A 22,385-nucleotide genomic window follows, 5' to 3' on the forward strand; every position below is an offset into this window, starting at 1 on the left:
CCTACCTGGTTTGGAAATATGTAGAATTCCATTGAAAGCTTGTATTGCGGTTTAAATATTTAATAGACTCTTTAATAAAGTCTACATTTCTTGTCATTGTAGCAATTATACTCAATATGCAGAATATCCAGAAAGATGAAGACCAAGAAAAGGTTCCAAACCGGTTCTTAGAATGGCCAGATAGAGTAAATAAAAGATATAATGGGAACGTCCAAACAAGCCACGATGAGGGGAGGCCAGAAAATCAGAGAAAACGAGAGTCGAGGAAACCAGAGAAAAAGAGTAATTTATTACAGACAACGGTACACTCTATTGGGACACTCTACGAATCACAACAAGGCACTGTGCATTGGGCTAACTGTATTATTCTACCTGTATATGTTTGGGGCTCCTTAGAGCTCTAATGACATTGTAACGGACACCTTCCATTGACGGATGCTCCTAGTGCTTCCTGAGGACTCCAAGCACTGCAGACGACACCACAACCACCGCAGACTCCACAACCGCCGTAGCTTAACTGGAGTCGTGCCGTCTTCCTTCCACCCTGTAAGAACCTCCAGCCTTCAGGACCGTGTGGGAAAGACCTCTCCTCCAAGGAGAGAGTAACAGGATCAAGCTCTCAAAAGAGCTAAGTGATTAAAGCTCAGGGGAATATGCAGCGCATAGCAATCCCCAGTGTGAATATAGCTGTACCCTCCAATCACGAGACAAGACTACGTGTTGAGGGTCAAGAAGAACTCTGGTTTAATTACACACTCTGCTTTTATGCATATCTCCCCTGCAAGGGAGACGCCCACATCCAATTAAACATTACCCAATCACACAATGGTTACATCCCACAGATTCCCTCCCCTTAGCCTGAAAGGTAACCCAATTATAACGTACAATTTAAACATACATTTTACCCAACTTTCATAACTCTAAAACCATACATCCAATATTAATAACAGTTACATATTATTAATCAGCACATTCCAAATACAAACATACCCAAAAATCATTTTAATCCGCCCAGCTGTTCGGGAGATAGGTATAAGTCCTTTATGACCGACCGCAAGCACATTTTCATGCCCAAAACAGTTCCATGGATTTGGGCTGTGCGGTCGGTCTATTTTACTCCGAGAAAACGACTAAGTCCCATTCGAACGAGCGTTGTTTAAAACCGAACAAACTACCTAGCATATTCTTACCCTGGAGCTTGTTTCCCTTGTTCGTGGGAACGTTTCCACCGAACAGTGTCCTCCTAAGTGTTGTAGAACCGAACGCAGGCGATGCTGGAAGTCCAGCGGTGTTTGGGAGTTTCTGTGTCCGTTTTTCATTTCCATGAACTCGATGACCAAACACCGCTGCCTGCGTTCATGCGAACCAGATGGCCGCCACCTTGTGGTCATCCATAGTAAATGCAACCACCCACACAAACACTTAGAACATTGCGATGGAAATGCTTAACAAGCTCCCGGGTGGTCTCCTGTTTGTGCGGCTGTTCGGTACTCAAACCATATAATGCAAATACACGAATGGAGGCTTTTACAGGGCCCATAGTCTGTGGGCAGGAGGCTTGCAAATCGTCTTCTTTCAGGAGCTTGTGGCAAACACACGTGGAAAGGGGAGTTTGTCACAGGATATACAATGGAAAAACATATTTGTGGAAAGGCCGAATAAACACTACAGTTGCAAGAAAAAGTATGTGAACCCTTTGGAATGATATGGATTTCTGCACAAATTGGTCATAAAATGTGATCTGATCATCATCTAAGTCACAACAATAGACAATCACAATCTGCTTAAACTAATAACACAAAGAATGGAATTGATGACTTGCATAAAGCTGGAAAGGGTTATAAAAGTATCTCCAAAAGCCTTGCTGTTCATCAGTCCACGGTAAGACAAATTGTCTATAAATGGAGAAAGTTCAGCACTGCTGCTACTCTCCCTAGGAGTGGCCGTCCTGTAAAGATGACTGCAAGAGCACAGCGCAGACTGCTCAATGAGGTGAAGAAGAAACCTAGAGTGTCAGCTAAAGACTTACAAAAGTCACTGGCAAATGCTAACATCCCTGTTAGGGAATCTACAATGCGTAAAACACTAAACAAGAATGGATTTCATGGGAGGATACCACAGAGGAAGCCACTGCTGTCCAAACAAAACATTGCTGCATGTTTACAGTTTGCACAAGAGCACCTGGATGTTCCACAGCAGTACTGGCAAAATATTCTGTGGACAGATGAAACCAAAGTTGAGTTGTTTGGAAGAAACACACAACACTATGTGTGGTGAAAAAGAGGCACAGCACACCAACATCAAAACCTCATCCCATCTGTGAAGTATGGTGGTGGGGGCATCATGGTTTGGGGCTGCTTTGCTGCGTCAGGACCTGGACAGATTGCTATCATCGAAGGAAAAATGAATTCCTAAGTTTATCAATACATTTTGCAGGAGAACTTAAGGCCATCTGTCTACCAGCTGAAGCTCAACAGAAAATGGGTGTTGCAACAGGACAATGACCCAAAGCATAGAAGTAAATCAACAGAATGGCTTAAACAGAAAAAAATACGCCTTCTGAAGTGGCCCAGTCAGAGTCCTGACCCATGGCCGGCGCTACCTGTTAGGCGGACTAGGCCAGGAGCGCCGGCCCCCCTCATGCTGCAGCCGCCCGAGCGCTCTGTAGAGAGCCTCAGGCAGCTGCAGCTTTGCCCGGGCTGGTGCGTCCATGAGGGCGCACCGCCCGGGCGCAGCATGAGGAGAGGGACTGACAGGAGGGAAGCGCTCAGCGCTCCCTCCTGTCACTCCCTCACTGTAGCGTGGCCGAGCTCTGTATGGTCCGCGGGTACAGGGAGCATCTGTCTCCTGTACCCGGCTGGACTAACTGGAAGTGCACACTGAGTGTGCACTTCCTTTTAGTCCGGCCGGGTACAGGAAACAAAAGCTCCCTGTACCCGCGGACCATACAGCGCTCGGCCACGCTACAATAGAGGTGGGGGGAGAAAGAGAGGGGGGAGAAAGAGAGTGGGGAGGGAGAGAGGGGGGAGAAAGAGAGTGGGGAGGGAGAGAGGGGGGAGAAAGAGAGTGGGGAGGGAGAGAGGGGGGAGAAAGAGAGTGGGGAGGGAGAGAGGGGGGAGGGAGAGAGGGGGGAGAAAGAGAGTGGGGAGGGAGAGAGGGGGGAGAAAGAGAGTGGGGAGGGAGAGAGGGGGGAGAAAGAGAGTGGGGAGGGAGAGAGGGGGGAGAAAGAGAGTGGGGAGGGAGAGAGGGGGGAGAAAGAGAGGGGGGAGAAAGAGAGTGGGGAGGGAGAGAGGGGGGAGAAAGAGAGTGGGGGTGGGGAGGGAGAGAGGGGGGAGAAAGAGAGTGGGGGTGGGGAGGGAGAGAGGGGGGAGAAAGAGAGTGGGGGTGGGGAGGGAGAGAGGGGGGAGAAAGAGAGTGGGGAGGGAGAGAGGGGGGAGAAAGAGTGGGGAGGGAGGGAGGGGGGAGAAAGAGTGGGGAGGGAGGGAGGGGGGAGAAAGAGAGGGGGGAGGGGGGGAGGGAGGGGGAGAAAGAGATTGACATCCATCACACACACACAATCATGCAACCCTTACACACACAGAAACACACAATGTATTCCTTACACACACTCAATGCACCCCTTGCAGACGCACACACTGCATCCCGTACATACACAGAAACACACCTTGCAGCCCTTACACATACAAACACAGATTCACACAATGCATTCCTTACACACATATCAGGACATCCCCTACACACTCCACCCCCTGTGAACAAACTCATTGGTGGTACATGAAGGTGGACCCTGGGACCCCGACCTTGAGCTGTGTAAAGGGCCCCCAAAAAAGGGAGCTGCTTCCCGTTCTCCCAGAACATTGATTTTTGTGACCACAGTTACAAACAGCCTCCAGAGTTCCTGTTCTACACCAGACCAGTGGTGCCAGACTGCAGCTAAAACCCATCATCATCCTAATCTGGTTGTAAGTAGGCAATCTAGCATATTATTCGTGGCACTAATCTATAATTTACCTCACATTAAAGGGACACTATAGTCCCCAGAACCACTGCAGCTTAATGTAGTGGTTCTGGTGTCTATAGCCTGTCCCTGCAGGCCTTTTAATGTAAGCACGGCGGCACTCCAGCACTGGCGTTAGTTAACATGGCAGATCATATGGGTGGGGCATTGTGATGTCACATGGGGGGTGGCAAACTTTACTTTTGCCTAGGGCGGCAAAAATCCTTGCACCGGCCCTGTCCTGACCTCAACCCGCTTAAGATGCTGTGGCATGACCTCAAGAAAGCGATTCACACCAGACATCCCAAGAATATTGCTGAACTGAAACCGTTCTGTAAAGAGGAATGGTCAAGAATTACAGGAAACGTTTGGTTGAAGTTATTGCTGCCAAAGGAGGTTCAACCAGTTATTAAATCCAAGGGTTCACATACTTTTTCTTGCAACTGTATATAAGAAACATATTCACATGTAAAGCATGTAACTTTTCAATGGTTTATCAATAATAAAGAAGTGGAGTAAAGTGGATTAATATTTTATTAGTGGATTGCTTTACACTCGGTGCTCGAGTGTCACTGCATGGCGGGACAGCTCCCTTCGCCCCTCATTAGATTGTAGGGACATGTGATAATAAGGCACTCAGTAAGATAGAAGAATAATGTCAACAGGTTGTAAGGCAGCCTGAGCTTTTTATTAAGGTTTTCTCACGATTACATTCTGCTTAGTTATTTTGTATTGTTTCTCCTACAAATTAATAGTCATATTGGGGTTTAGGGCATTACCTTTTTCTGGAAAAATATCATTAAGACTCTGATTTTGTAGATAAAAATGTCTTACAATTATATCATTCACTTAATTCAAGTGAACAGTAGGTCGGATTTTGAAAGACACAAGAAATAGCTGCAAACTAACACCAAAATAACTTTACCAACAACTTGGCAGAATTAAACCAAGGGTGGAATGCAGGTACGTTGTAGTATGCAGAGATGTATTAGATATGGGTTTCATACAGTAAAAGGCACAATCTCTCCCTGGGGCAGTGTCACATAGACACATCGAGGGCACAGTATGTGTGGGCAGTATCACACAGCAAGTGGCACAGTAACTTCTGGGGGTGGTGTTACACAGTGAGGGGCACAGTAACTTCTGGGGATGGTGTCACACAGCAAGAGCGCAGTAATTTCTGGAGGCAGTATCACACAGCAAGGGGCACAGTAACTTCTGGAGCCAGTATCACACAGCAAGGGGCACAGTAACTTCTGGAGCCAGTATCACACAGCAAGGGGCACAGTAACTTCTGGAGGCAGTATTACACAGCGAGGGGAAAAGTATCTCCTGGAGACAGTATCACACAGCAAGGGGCACAGTAACTTCTGGAGCCAGTATCACACAGCAAGGGGCACAGTAACTTCTGGAGCCAGTATTACACAGCAAGAGCGCAGTAATTTCTGGAGGCAGTATTACACAGCGAGGGGCAAAGTATCTCCTGGAGGCAGTATCACACAGCAAGGGGCACAGTAACTTCTGGAGCCAATATTACACACTGAGGGGCAAAGTATCTCCTGGAGGTAGTATCACACAACAAGGGGAACAGTATCTCCTGGGGGCAGTGTCACACAGCAAGGGGAACAGTCTCGCCCTGGGGCACTGTCACAAAATCACTCATATGGGGGCAATGCATACTGATGGACATTGTTTATGAGAAGTGTCGATTGTCACATTTCATTTTCAACAATAACAGTAAATATATATTTTTCACAGAACTCCCATGTCCTCATAGATGGATGTCTGGCGATTTTCATCTACACACAGCTCTTTCTCAGGACATCCTAAGGATTGGCTAGCCTGGGTTACAGGTTGAGGATACAGCGGAATTGGTTTGGTAGGAAGTGTAGCTGGTGGCAGAACATGAGGTTTTGATGGGATTGGCAGGCCTGGCACCCCTGAAGCCTTGACAGAGTGAGGCAGAGTTTTGTTTGGAAGTGGCAGGGCTGGAAGAGATGGAGGTTTTGTCGGTAGTGGCACAGAGACTGGGGTTCCAGGTGTGGATGTGGTACACTGTGGATTTGCTGGTGATTGCAGTTTTGATGATGCACCTGGTTTTTGTATCTGACTATACAAAGGTTCTATGTGGCTGCTGTTATTGTTGTTACTGTTGGATGAGATGCTATGAGACTGTGTGGATGTTTTATCAGTCTCAGGTTCTTTTCCTATAGTTTTGAGTAAGGTCACTCCTTGAGGTTTGGGAGCAGGAACTGGTTTTGGACCAGATCTATTTCGTGGCTGAACACGCTGTCCTTGGATATTTGGCACGGAGTAATCATCTGTAACTGGGTTATAGGGGTACTCATAGCGAAGCTTTTCATCACTAGCCTGTTTCATCCAGGCACCTTTTTCCATTCGTACCTCCGAGTACAACTGTGGAGGTTCAGAAGATTGGGCAATCCCTTCTGGCTCATCATAAATGTGCTCCTCAGATGTGGGACGAAAGGTGGAATTAGTTTGTAGTTTTGGCGAGACCACTCCTACCACCTCATACCCAACCTGCTCATAGAGATCTGAGTAAAGAGGGGAGACCCCACTCATGTCTCTGTTTGTAATTTGTCCTTTGACACTGTCAACAGGATCTGAGTATAAAGGGTCAAATACAGGTTTTACACCTCTCACAGAATCCTTAGGTTCAGAATACACTCCCACCAAGTCATCTGTGTCTCCACCCGAGTGGTGACTAGCAGATTTAGAGACAGGAGAGCGAGGGGGAGTGTTGGAGACTACAGGTTTTGATCCAAAAGCAGAAGGTTCAAGAAGGTGCTGTGGTGCAGCAGATTTGGCCATAGGTGGATTAGGAAGGGTTCGACCTTTGACTGGCTTCTCCTCTGGCTCTTTCCTTGATATCACATTTTTTGTCTGCACCTCAGACATTGTTGATTCTAGCCCATGGGAAGCGTTTTCTGCAAAGACATCAGTGTCCAGTATTGAACAGCTTAGTCTATTCTCTGTTCCCTGCTGAGCACGGATGGAAGATTCTACTCTTTGAAATATCTCATGACCCTGAGATGTCTCAAAAGTAAAGTTGCCTGGACCAGATGAACAACGTCTACCTGCTTCAAATGAGAACATAACCTGTAAAGAGAAGATGGAGAAGATAAATAGAAGATGCTTACAATAATAAATAAAATGTTAGCATACCATACTTCCTCCTGTCTTTTTTTTTAACTGGCCATTTCACTCCATTTCTGTCTCTTCCCCAAATATCTTCACTTGTTGCTTTTCCTTGAATTCATCATTCAGAAATACTACTACATTGTTACACATATTACTGCAAAGATTTCTAACTTTACCATTCATCCACATCATCCTCCATTCTTGTCTGATCTCACGCACTCTGCTCTTTTCAACTTCTCTCAAACTCATCCATTATACCTTGTAACTGTACCAATCTCTACCAGATGATATCCTGTATTATACTACCTTATCAGAAACTATTAGTCACCTAGCTAACATATTTCCTGACCTTACCATACACTTTAATGTTACCCTTTCCTTCTTGCTGTCCTCTATCGACCTTTAATCTCCAGAGGCCACTTCTACCTGACGCCTACTTTCCTTATTACTCGCATATGCAGGTTCACATTTTCTTTCACTTCCCAATACCCAGCTGACAGTTTTTGTTGTATACTCTCACCTTATCTCTCCCATATCTGCGCAGTAGTTTATAGGGCCACGAGTACAGAGATTGTTTTGTGTTTGGGTCTATTAGTATCAGACAATCGACCTCGGCTCGTAAGATATAGGAACCTCTCAGCGAACAACGCTCGGCAGCTTCAGTCCTTTGCACAGTGACCAGGAACTCGCACACTGGGTCAAACAAACAATAAAACACAAAGCAATATTTTTTTAGGAAACCTGAGCCATTCTCCCCATCAAACTATGGCACTTTCCACACCAAAATAAATGGGTCTTGGACTCCAACCACCCTCTAACTCTGTTTCTGTTCCAACCACAACCACTCCATCTACGCATCTGGAACCCTGCCCATAATTAGAGATCTTGAACATTAGATTATCATTATACATTGTTATTATGGATCATTGCACTGCACTGATGTCCTCTCTATTTATTAATATTGGTCCTCTATCTCAATTTATTAATATAGATCTCAGTAATTTGGAGAGATGTCGGACTCAATTTTCTAAAATCTGGAAAGCTCAGCTCACCTTCCTCTCGCGAGACATAAATACTGTTGACAGCCATCTCTAACGGAACATCCACCATGTCCTCAGATTTCTTTTCTTGGTTGGATTTACAACCATTGAGATTATTCTGAAAGTGTGAAGAGAAATAAAGTTAATAACCTCATGCAATTTATCAAGAAAGATTATCAGGAAAACAAGAACCTGAAATTACAGAACTAGAAAAACTAGAAAAAAAGTGGGAGGGGAAAACTGCTAAATGAAGGACGATGAAAGCAATGAAGGTAAAAATAAATAAAAGCAAATGGAAAGGGTGGGGAAGGATTGAAGGGTAAAAGCGAGAAATGGAGAGAGTAGGTGAAAAGGGAAGAGAGGTCAAAGAGAAGAGGAACAAGATGGGAAGGAAGACAGGTGGAAGACAATGTGGAAAAATGAACTGAAAGAAGAAAGGGCACGAAAAACAGGGACGTGAATGAATGGGGGTAATAATAAGGTAGTGGAAGAAATATGGAGGAAAGATGAGGAGGAAGGAATACAAAATACTGGAAGGAGGTAGAGAGAAGAAGTGACTATGGAAAAGGAAGAATGGTAATACAGAGTGAGAAGAAATAAGAGAAAAAAATATAAGAAGAAATAAGACATCAGAAAAGGAAGAAAAAGGAACACAATAACGGAGGAATATAAAAAGGGAAGGAAAGACAGGAATGGAAGATGGGAGGAATCAATTTATATAAGTTCAGAAAATCCCAGAGAGCAAGATACGACATAATGGGTTTTTATCAGAAATTCACACAATCCCGCCACACAATTTGTGTCACCCTACAATATTATGAATGCCTAAATACTCCACGATCTGCTCCTGCAATATAAATACCCTATCAACCCATAATATCTATATGTAAATATCTCTTCACCACTCAATCTCTATACCCCATCATCCCAAAACACCTCGACAGTATAAAAACCTTCCACCTCACTATACCCCATCATCCAAAAACACCTCGACAGTATAAAAACCTGTCACCTCACTATACCCCATCATCCCAAAACACCTCGACAGTATAAAAACCTTCCACCTCACTATACCCCATCATCCAAAAACACCTCGACAGTATAAAAACCTGTCACCTCACTATACCCCATCATCCCAAAACACCTCGACAGTATAAAAACCTGTCACCTCACTATACCCGATCATCCCAAAACACCTCGACAGTATAAAAACCTTCCACCTCACTATATCCCATCATCCCAAATCACCTAGACAGTATAAAAACCTTCCACCTCACTATACCCCATTATCCCAAAACACCTCGACAGTATAAAAACCTGTCACCTCACTATACCCGATCATCCCAAAACACCTCGACAGTATAAAAACCTGTCACCTCACTATACCCCATCATCCCAAAACACCTCGACAGTATAAAAACCTTCCACCTCACTATACCCCATCATCCCAAAACACCTCGACAGTATAAAAACCTGTCACCTCACTATACCCGATCATCCCAAAACACCTCGACAGTATAAAAACCTTCCATCTCACTATATCCCATCATCCCAAAACACCTCGACAGTATAAAAACCTGTCACCTCACTATACCCCATCATCCCAAAACACCTCGACAGTATAAAAACCTGTCACCTCACTATACCCCATCATCCCAAAACACCTCGACAGTATAAAAACCTGTCACCTCACTATACCCCATCATCCCAAAACACCTCGACAGTATAAAAACCTGTCACCTCACTATACCCCATCATCCCAAAACACCTCAACAGTATAAAAACCTGTCACCTCACTATACCCGATCATCCCAAAACACCTCGACAGTATAAAAACCTTCCACCTCACTATATCCCATCATCCCAAAACACCTCGACAGTATAAAAACCTGTCAACTCACTATACCCCATCATCCAAAAACACCTGAACAGTATAAAAACCTTCCACCTCACTATGCCCCATCATCCCAAAACACCGACAGTATAAAAACCTGTCACCTCACTATATCCCATCATCCCAAAACACCTGGACAGTATAAAAACCTGTCACCTCACTATATCCCATCATCCCAAAACACCTCGACAGTATAAAAACCTTCCACCTCACTATACCCCATCATCCCAAAACACCTCGACAGTATAAAAACCTTCCACCTCACTATTCCCCATCATCCCAAAACACCTCGACAGTATAAAAACCTTCCACCTCACTATATCTATACCCCATCACCCCAAAACACCTCGACAGTATAAAAACCTGTCACCTCACTATATCCCATCATCCCAAAATACCTCGACAGTATAAAAACCTTCCACCTCACTGTACCTCATCATCCCAAAACACCTCGACAGTAGAAAAACCTTCCACCTCACTATACCCTATCATCCCAAAACACCTCGACAATATAAATACCTTTCACCTCACTGTACCCCATCATTCTAAAACACATCGACAGTATAAAAACCTTCCACCTCACTATATCCCATCATCCCAAAACACCTCGACAGTATAAAAACCTTTCACCTCACTATATCCCATCATCCCAAAACACCTCGACAGTATAAAAACCTGTCACCTCACTATACCCCATCATCCCAAAACACCTCGACAGTATAAAAACCTTCCACCTCACTATATCCCATCATCCCAAAACACCTAGACAGTATAAAAACCTTTCACCTCACTGTACCCCATCATTCTAAAACACCTTGACAGTATAAAAACCTTCCACCTCACTATACCCCATCATCCCAAAACACCTCGACAGTATAAAAACCTTTCACCTCACTATATCCCATCATCCCAAAACACCTCGACAGTATAAAAACCTTTCACCTCACTGTACCCCATCATTCTAAAACACCTCGACAGTATAAAAACCTTCCACCTCACTATACCCCATCATCCCAAAACACCTCGACAGTATAAAAACCTGTCACCTCACTATATCCCATCATCCAAAAACACCTCGACAGTATAAAAACCTTTCACCTCACTGTACCCCATCATCCCAAAACACCTCGAGAGTATAAAAACCTTCCACCTCACTATATCCCATCATCCCAAAACACCTCGACAGTATAAAAACCTGTCACCTCACTACACCCCATCATCCCAAAACACCTCGACAGTATAAAAACCTGTCACCTCACTATACCCCATCATCCCAAAACACCTCGACAGTATAAAAACCTTCCACCTCACTATACCCCATCATCCAAAAACACCTCGACAGTATGAAAACCTTTCACCTCACTGTACCCCATCATCCCAAAACACCTCGACAGTATATAAACCTTCCACCTCACTATACCCCATCATCCCAAAACACCTCGACAGTATTAAAAACCTTCCACCTCACTATACACCATCATCCCAAAACACCTCGACAGTATATAAACCTTCCACCTCACTATACCCCATCATCCCAAAACACCTCGACAGTATAAAAACCTGTCACCTCAATATACCCCATCATCCCAAAACACCTCGATAGTATAAAAACCTTCCACCTCACTATATCCCATCATTCTAAAACACCTCGACAGTATAAAAACCTTCCACCTCACTATACCCCATCATTCTAAAACACCTAGACAGTATAAAAACTTCCACCTCACTATACCCCATCATTCTAAAACACCTCGACAGTATAAAAACCTTCCACCTCACTATACCCCATCATCCCAAAACACCTCGACGGTATAAAAATCTTTCACCTCACTATATCTCATCATCCCAAAACACCTCGACAGTATAAAAACATTTCACCTCACTGTACCCCATCATCCCAAAACACCTTGACAGTATAAAAACCTGTCACCTCACTATACCCCATCATCCCAAAACACCTCGACAGTATAAAAACCTTTCACCTCACTGTACCCCATCATCCCAAAACACCTCGACAGTATAAAAACCTGTCACCTCACTATACACCATCATCCCAAAACACCTCGACAGTATATAAACCTTCCACCTCACTATACCCCATCATCCCAAAACACCTCGACAGTATAAAAACCTTCCACCTCACTATACCCCATCATCCCAAAACACCTCGACAGTATAAAAACCTTCCACCTCACTATACCCCATCATCCCAAAACACCTGAACAGTATAAAAACCTTTCACCTCACTATACCCCATCATCCCAAAACACCTCGACAGTATAAAAACCTGTCACCTCACTATACCCCATCATCCCAAAACACCTCGACAGTATAAAAACCTGTCACCTCACTATACCCCATCATCCCAAAACACCTCGACAGTATAAAAACCTTTCACCTCACTGTACCCCATCATCCCAAAACACCTTGACAGTATAAAAACCTGTCACCTCACTATACCCCATCATCCCAAAACACCTCGACAGTATAAAAACCTTTCACCTCACTGTACCCCATCATCCCAAAACACCTCGACAGTATAAAAACCTTCCACCTCACTATACCCCATCATCCCAACACACCTCGACAGTATAAAAACCTTCCACCTCACTATATCCCATCATCCCAAAACACCTCGACAGTATAAAAACCTTTCACCTCACTGTACCCCATCATTCTAAAACACCTCGACAGTATAAAAACCTTCCACCTCACTATACCCCATCATCCCAAAACACCTCGACAGTATAAAAACCTTTCACCTCACTATATCCCATCATCCCAAAACACCTCAACAGTATAAAAACCTTTCACCTCACTGTACCCCATCATTCTAAAACACCTCGACAGTATAAAAACCTTCCACCTCACTATACCCCATCATCCCAAAACACCTCGACAATATAAAAACCTTCCACCTCACTATACCCCATCATCCCAAAACACCTCGACAATATAAAAACCTTTCACCTCACTATATCCCATCATCCCAAAACACCTCGACAGTATAAAAACCTTCCACCTCACTATATCCCATCATCCCAAAACACCTCGACAGTATAAAAACCTGTCACCTCACTACACCCCATCATCCCAAAACACCTCGACAGTATAAAAACCTTCCACCTCACTATACCCCATCATCCCAAAACACCTCGACAGTATAAAAACCTTCCACCTCACTATACACCATCATCCCAAAACACCTCGACAGTATAAAAACCTTCCACCTCACTATACCCCATCATCCCAAAACACCTCGACAGTATAAAAACCTGTCACCTCACTATACCCCATCATCCCAAAACACCTCGACAGTATAAAAACCTTCCACCTCACTATACCCCATCATCCCAAAACACCTCGACAGTATAAAAACCTTTCACCTCACTGTACCCCATCATCCCAAAACACCTCGACAGTATATAAACCTTCCACCTCACTATACCCCATCATCCCAAAACACCTCGACAGTATTAAAAACCTTCCACCTCACTATACACCATCATCCCAAAACACCTCGACAGTATATAAACCTTCCACCTCACTATACCCCATCATCCCAAAACACCTCGACAGTATAAAAACCTGTCACCTCAATATACCCCATCATCCCAAAACACCTCGACAGTATAAAAACCTTCCACCTCACTATACCCTATCATTCTAAAACACCTAGACAGTATAAAAACCTTCCACCTCACTATACCCCATCATTCTAAAACACCTCGACAGTATAAAAACCTGTCACCTCACTATACCCCATCATCCCAAAACACCTCGACAGTATAAAAACCTTCCACCTCACTATACCCCATCATCCTAAAACGACTCGACAGTATAAAAACCTTCCACCTCACTATACCCCATCATTCTAAAACACCTCGACAGTATAAAAACCTTCCACCTCACTATACCCCATCATCCCAAAACACCTCGACAGTATAAAAACCTTCCACCTCACTATACCCCATCATCCCAAAACACCTCGACAGTATAAAAACCTTCCACCTCACTATACCCCATCATCCCAAAACACCTCGACAGTATAAAAACCTTCCACCTCACTATATCCCATCATCCCAAAACACCTCGACAGTATAAAAACCTGTCACCTCACTATACCCCATCATCCCAAAACACCTCGACAGTATAAAAACCTGTCACCTCACTATACCCCATCATCCCAAAACAACTCAACAGTATAAAAACCTGTCACCTCACTATACACCATCATCCCAAAACACCTCGACAGTATATAAACCTTCCACCTCACTATACCCCATCATCCCAAAACACCTCGACAGTATAAAAACCTTCCACCTCACTATATCCCATCATCCCAAAACACCTCGACAGTATAAAAACCTTCCACCTCACTATACCCCATCATCCCAAAACACCTCGACAGTATAAAAACCTTCCACCTCACTATACCCCATCATCCCAAAACACCTCGACAGTATAAAAACCTTCCACCTCACTATACCCCATCATCCCAAAACACCTCGACAGTATAAAAACCTTCCACCTCACTATACCCCATCATCCCAAAACACCTCGACAGTATAAAAACCTTCCACCTCACTATACCCCATCATCCCAAAACACCTCGACAGTATAAAAACCTTCCACCTCACTATACCCCATCATCCCAAAACACCTCGACAGTATAAAAACCTGTCACCTCACTATACCCCATCATCCCAAAGCAACTCAACAGTATAAAAACCTGTCACCTCACTATACACCATCATCCCAAAACACCTCGACAGTATAAAAACCTTCCACCTCACTATACCCCATCATCCCAAAACAACTCAACAGTATAAAAACCTGTCACCTCACTATACCCCATCATCCCAAAACAACTCAACAGTATAAAAACCTGTCACCTCACTATACACCATCATCCCAAAACACCTCGACAGTATAAAAACCTTCCACCTCACTATACCCCATCATCCCAAAACAACTCAACAGTATAAAAATCTGTCACCTCACTATACCCCATCATCCAAAAACACCTCGACAGTATAAAAACCTTCCACCTCACTATACCCCATCATCCCAAAACACCTCGACAGTATAAAAACCTTTCACCTCACTGTACCCCATCATCCCAAAACACCTCGACAGTATATAAACCTTCCACCTCACTATACCCCATCATCCCAAAACACCTCCACAGTATTAAAAACCTTCCACCTCACTATACACCATCATCCCAAAACACCTCGACAGTATATAAACCTTCCACCTCACTATACCCCATCATCCCAAAACACCTCGACAGTATAAAAACCTGTCACCTCAATATACCCCATCATCCCAAAACACCTCGACAGTATAAAAACCTTCCACCTCACTATACCCCATCATTCTAAAACACCTCGACAGTATAAAAACCTTCCACCTCACTATACCCCATCATTCTAAAACACCTAGACAGTATAAAAACCTTCCACCTCACTATACCCCATCATTCTAAAACACCTCGACAGTATAAAAACCTGTCACCTCACTATACCCCATCATCCCAAAACACCTCGACAGTATAAAAACCTTCCACCTCACTATACCCCATCATCCCAAAACACCTCGACAGTATAAAAACCTTCCACCTCACTATACCCCATCATCCCAAAACGACTCGACAGTATAAAAACCTTCCACCTCACTATACCCCATCATTCTAAAACACCTCGACAGTATAAAAACCTTCCACCTCACTATACCCCATCATCCCAAAACACCTCGACAGTATAAAAACCTTCCACCTCACTATACCCCATCATCCCAAAACACCTCGACAGTATAAAAACCTTCCACCTCACTATACCCCATCATCCCAAAACACCTCAACAGTATAAAAACCTTCCACCTCACTATATCCCATCATCCCAAAACACCTCGACAGTATAAAAACCTGTCACCTCACTATACCCCATCATCCCAAAACAACTCAACAGTATAAAAACCTTCCACCTCACTATACCCCATCATCCCAAAACACCTCGACAGTATAAAAACCTGTCACCTCAATATACCCCATCATCCCAAAACACCTCGACAGTATAAAAACCTTCCACCTCACTATACCCCATCATTCTAAAACACCTCGACAGTATAAAAACCTTCCACCTCACTATACCCCATCATTCTAAAACACCTAGACAGTATAAAAACCTTCCACCTCACTATACCCCATCATTCTAAAACACCTCGACAGTATAAAAACCTGTCACCTCACTATACCCCATCATCCCAAAACACCTCGACAGTATAAAAACCTTCCACCTCACTATACCCCATCATCCCAAAACACCTCGACAGTATAAAAACCTTCCACCTCACTATACCCCATCATCCCAAAACGACTCGACAGTATAAAAACCTTCCACCTCACTATACCCCATCATTCTAAAACACCTCGACAGTATAAAAACCTTCCACCTCACTATACCCCATCATCCCAAAACACCTCGACAGTATAAAAACCTTCCACCTCACTATACCCCATCATCCCAAAACACCTCGACAGTATAAAAACCTTCCACCTCACTATACCCCATCATCCCAAAACACCTCAACAGTATAAAAACCTTCCACCTCACTATATCCCATCATCCCAAAACACCTCGACAGTATAAAAACCTGTCACCTCACTATACCCCATCATCCCAAAACAACTCAACAGTATAAAAACCTTCCACCTCACTATACCCCATCATCCCAAAACAACTCAACAGTATAAAAACCTGTCACCTCACTATACACCATCATCCCAAAACACCTCGACAGTATATAAACCTTCCACCTCACTATACACCATCATCCCAAAACAACTCAACAGTATAAAAACCTGTCACCTCACTATACACCATCATCCCAAAACACCTCGACAGTATATAAACCTTCCACCTCACTATACCCCATCATCCCAAAACACCTCGACAGTATAAAAACCTTCCACCTCACTATACCCCATCATCCCAAAACACCTCGACAGTATAAAAACCTTCCACCTCACTATACCCCATCATCCCAAAACACCTCGACAGTATAAAAACCTTCCACCTCACTATACCCCATCATCCCAAAACACCTCGACAGTATAAAAACCTTCCACCTCACTATACCCCATCATCCCAAAACACCTCGACAGTATAAAAACCTTCCACCTCACTATACCCCATCATCCCAAAACACCTCGACAGTATAAAAACCTTCCACCTCACTATACCCCATGTGGCGAAACCAGCTTCGCCACTGTGAACTGGAGAGGCCTGGCTGCTAGCCTCCTGCCCGCTGACTATGGCCCCTGGACATATTGCACTTTAAAGACTATATTTGGGCATGTACTAATTTATATTGCTGCTACTGGCCCTTTAAAATCAGCAATGGACATTTTGGGACTACTGTCCCTTTAAGACTGTGGAGCGTAGTACAGTAATCCTGCCTTTAATACTTTCATGTAATGTATTATGTGTCCTCTGGGTGGCCGCCATTCGGGAAACAACCACGTGGCGGCGGCCATCTTAAACTACCGAACAGCGGTGTTTTGCCGTCGAGCGTCTGGAACTAAAATCGGACACTCGACTAGGCAAACACCGCTGAGACCTCCAGACTTCCAGGATTTCGTATAGAAACTACCGAATGGCCCGCCGTTCGGTAGAAAGAACCCCTCAAACAAGGGAATTCATTCAAACCCTCTCCAGGCTCTATAACACAGGCAATTCGCCTGTTTTCATTCCCTTGTTTGTGACCGACCGCAGGGCCAAAATGCATGGAACTGTTTTCGGATACTTTACCCATGCGGTCGGTCAAAACTTTGCCTGCTCATAACTCCCGAACCCCTGGTCCGATCTGGGTGATTTTTGAGTATGTTGCTCACCCAGATCAGGGCTATCAGGGGATACCTGTTTTAGGGGTGTATCATATGTATTTGGGGTACATCCAAGAATTGGGGAAAAGTGTGTACTGTATAATTGGATTAAGTGTTAATCTAAGGGGAGGAAATGTGTGGGAGGTACATCCATGTGATTGGTTAATTTCATCCTCCCCCTGGGAGTGTCCTGTATGTACTTGTTGGTAATAAAAGCCAGACTGGGTGTCCCAGTCTTTTGTTCTTGCTTAACCCTCAAAGCGATGTGTCGTCTCGGTCTTTGGGGGAATGGGATTGTATGCTGACTGCCAAGAGTGTAAGCCGATGTCTGCTTTTCTTGTTCAGCTGTTCCAGTGTTCGTGTGGTTCCAGTCGGGAGAATGGTGTTTGCAGTAGCTGCCTGTGCATCTGGAAAGGGGATTATCGCCTAAACTGGGTTTTATCCTCTTGTAAGTGAAACGGTCCGTTACACCCCATCATCCCAAAACAACTCAACAGTATAAAAACCTGTCACCTCACTATACCCCATCATCCCAAAACACCTCGACAGTATAAAAACCTTCCACCTCACTATACCCCATCATCCCAAAACAACTCAACAGTATAAAAACCTGTCACCTCACTATACACCATCATCCCAAAACACCTCGACAGTTTAAAAACCTTCCACCTCACTATACACCATCATCCCAAAACACCTCGACAGTATAAAAACCTTCCACCTCACTATACCCCATCATTCTAAAACACCTCGACAGTATAAAAACCTTTCACCTCACAATCTAGATGACAATTTTAAACTTAAACAACAAAACAAAACAACAATTCAATTTATGTATATATATATAAAATTATACAAATAAGATAAAAAACAAAATAATAATATCAAAAATATATATAAAATAATCAATTTGAAAAATAGTAACAATAATAAATATAAAATAAATGTAATTTACACTATGCAGTTATGTGTACTGACCAGGTATTTACTACAATCCATAACTAACAATATTGAGGGAACATTTTTAAAGTTAATTGGTTATGTTTTTTATTTTTTATCCATATAGGTGTTAGCCACCTTATTAGTTTTGCAAAGGTATCTGCCACTTTAATAGTTTCACAGAGGCGTCTATCACTGGAAATAGATTTGTAGACAAGATGTTTGTCACTTTAATAGATTTATAGAGGAGTCTATCACTTTAATAATTCTGCAGAGAAGGGGTTTGTCCTCTTAACGGATTTATGGAGGAGTATGTCACTTTAAATAGATCTGCAGACAAGGTGTTTGTTATTTTAACAGACATGCAGATACCATATAATGGTGTCTGATCACGAAATTTTGTCACATTATAATTTTTTATTAAAGTAATTAATGGTGTCTATATATGATATACTAATTCATCTTTCTCTTTTTTTAGAGATTAATTGCATTTTCATTCATGTTTTGAGTCTTTATTGATTATTTTAAATGTATGAGGATGTCTTTGATTGAGTTAGCTGTGTAATGATAACTGAGCATGTGCGGACTGCCTTTGGAACGCACGTGGAACGCAAGTGGAACGCGGAAGTGAAAGAGAACGTCCACTTCCGGTTCCGGCGTTTGGAAAAAAGCGCTCGTTTTTTAGGCATTGAAATGCCGAAAATAGAATCAGCTGGATGACACCATCCCTGGACCAATGAAGAGTTGCCCAGAGGACACCCCCACACTTTGGACCAATGGGACATTGGGATTAGCCCTATTTATAGTGATTATTGTTAGGGTGAGTAGGATGTGTATTTTTTTACAATCTGCAATATTGCTGGTGATTTCTTTTATTGTGCGGTCCCTGATGAAGTTCCTGTGTTGAACGAAACGCGTTGGACCTATTGCTGCACTTTTATATTTTATCTTTATGGTGTTCTTCCACCTTTTAAAGAGAATACAATTACGAATATTTTCTACTACTACTCACCTGGAGTCCTGTGTCCCATTGGCTGCTCGACATTTGCAAAGGATACCAGTATCCCCCCATATCTTCTGGGGTGGCATCTTGAATGCTCTTTTATCTCCACTATCTCGTGAGTGCATCCATTTAAGCGCACTATTCACTGTATATACTGTATCACACTATTGTTTTTTTCTTTGTATGTTCCCTCCATAGACTGTACAGCCGTATCCCATTTCTGCTTGTAATTTTAAACTTAAGGCTTACAAAAATGTAAAATAAATGTAAAAATAAAATGCAGCAATGTATGTTTATGCAGTATCAGTGTATGTAAACGCAGAGATGTATTTATTTATACAAAACGTGTGTAAACACAGGGGTGTATTTTCACGCAGTGTCAGTGTGTGTAAACTCATGGGTGTACTCTTATCAGCATTAAAACCACTGACAGGTGAAATGAGAACACTGATTCACTCCCAGCCAGATCAGAACAGGAAACAATGAAACAATCAATCAGGCCTTAGACATAAAAGGTTCCTCATCTCTCCATACCCAAGTTTTTGTTTTTTCTGTCCTAAGTTGGACAAACAGGAATTTATGTTCTAAAATACATTTTCTTTCTTTGGCTACCTCCCATATCTACCATGGGTATACCAGATGAAGTCCAGCCTCCCTTCGCCTGAAATAAAAACTTCCTGAATATCCTGTTCAGCAATTCCTCCTACAAACTTATTGAGTTTGTGTTTCTTCTGTGTGCTGCCCAGTGCCTCAAATATTTTGAAGGTATTTACTAACTTTTATATTCTGCTGGTTTAAAACTACTTTGTAGTTTAGTGGTTCTTAGGTGACTAGTACTTTGATATGTTTTTACAGCATAGCTTCTCCCTCTGCCAAAATTTCATTTGGGGGATCCAAAGGGAGCCAAATGGACCAATAATATAGCTATATATGGCCTTTTTCTATGTTACAGCCACAGCAAATCTCATGAATCTGCCCCTCAGAAGCATAAAGAGAAAACCAACAGATGTGCCCACTGCAACCTTAATGCCCCGGACTATGCTTTCAGAATTCTGGACTCTTGTTCAGTTAATATGTTAATCCTGCTGATCTGTCATACTTTGAGAATTCCTGGAGAAAAATCAGAGATCTATGGATCAGACAGATACTTTGAAGCTTTAAAATTAAATAGACGTGCTTTTTTAGTTCGCTCAGCTATTAAGGAAATGCTCTATCAAGAGTGGAAGAGACCAAAAAAAAAAGATTGCCATTAAGAATAAAGCAGGCCTGGACTGGCCATCGGTGGGCTGCAATGACCATGGGCTGAGGCCGGAAGGGGAGATCACAGGATCTCCCCTGTCGGCCCATGCAGAGCCGGCGCTATCTGAGCGCCTGCCCTGCTGTGTGCCTTCATGGGCCGCTGGCTGGGGAGGGAGGGCGGGAGGGAGGCCGGAGAGGGCCCCGAGAGCTCTACCCAAAAACATGGCAACATTTCATTCTTTGTGTGTTATTAGTTTAAGCAGACTGTGATTGTCTATTGTTGTGACTTAGATGATGATCAGATCACATTTTATGACCAATTTGTGCAGAAATCCATATCATTCCAAAGGGTTAACATACTTTTTCTTGCAACTGTACCAGATAATGACAAGGTGCCTGTACACCGTGTTTAGGAGGGTGTAGATTAGATTTCTCCTGCATTCAGCTATTACCGTATATACTCGAGTATAAGCCGAGTTTTTCAGCACATTTTTTGTGCTGAAAACCCCCCAACTCGGCTTATACTCGAGTCACTGTCTGTATTATGGCAACTTACATTGCCATAATACAGACTGGGGGCTGTGGGGGCTGCAGAGCGTTTACTTACCTCTCCTGCAGCTCCTGTCAGCTCCCTTCTCCTCCGCACCGGTCCGTTCAGCACCTCTGTCAGCTCCCAGTGTAAGTCTCGCAAGAGCCGCGGGGTCATAGTGCGGCTCTCGCGAGACTTATAGTGTGAGCTGACAGGGGAGCTGACCGGACCGGCGCAGAGGAGGAGGGAGCTGACAGGAGCTGCAGGAGAGGTAAGTAACAGCTCTGCCAGCCCCCTTCCCCCCCCCCCCACTGAACTGCCAATGCGACTGGACCACCAGGGAAGGAGAGCCCCACTCCCTGCCATGTATCAAGCAGGAAGAGGGGATGAAAAAAATAATAATCATTTAAAAAAAAAAAAAAAAAAATATAACCAAAAAAATTAAAATAATAATTAATAAAATAACAATAATCAAAATGCCCACCCCCACCAACACATACACAAACACACACTGCATCACACACACACTGCACTCATACACACACACACTGCACTCATACACACACTGCACTCATACACACACACTGCACTCATACACGCACGCACTGCACTCATACACGCACGCACTGCACTCATACACGCACGCACTGCACTCATACACGCACGCACTGCACTCATACACGCACGCACTGCA

General features: G+C 43.5%; 1 protein-coding gene across 1 annotated transcript in view; it reads right to left on the minus strand.

The window, feature by feature from the left end:
- Positions 1-4,861: 4,861 nt before the first annotated feature.
- Positions 4,862-22,385, minus strand: part of DOK1 (docking protein 1) — a 115,542-nt gene continuing 98,018 nt past the window's right edge. Inside the window, exons 4-6 of the mRNA XM_063457493.1 lie at positions 8,212-8,317; positions 7,680-7,852; positions 4,862-7,117 (exon numbers count right to left, since the gene is read on the minus strand). Coding sequence (XP_063313563.1) covers positions 5,750-7,117; positions 7,680-7,852; positions 8,212-8,317 — 1,647 coding nt within the window. The 3' untranslated portion in view covers positions 4,862-5,749. The remainder of the gene's footprint in view (positions 7,118-7,679; positions 7,853-8,211; positions 8,318-22,385) is intronic.

The sequence above is a fragment of the Pelobates fuscus genome, chromosome 6, assembly GCF_036172605.1.
Source record: "Pelobates fuscus isolate aPelFus1 chromosome 6, aPelFus1.pri, whole genome shotgun sequence".
Lineage (NCBI taxonomy): Eukaryota > Metazoa > Chordata > Amphibia > Anura > Pelobatidae > Pelobates > Pelobates fuscus.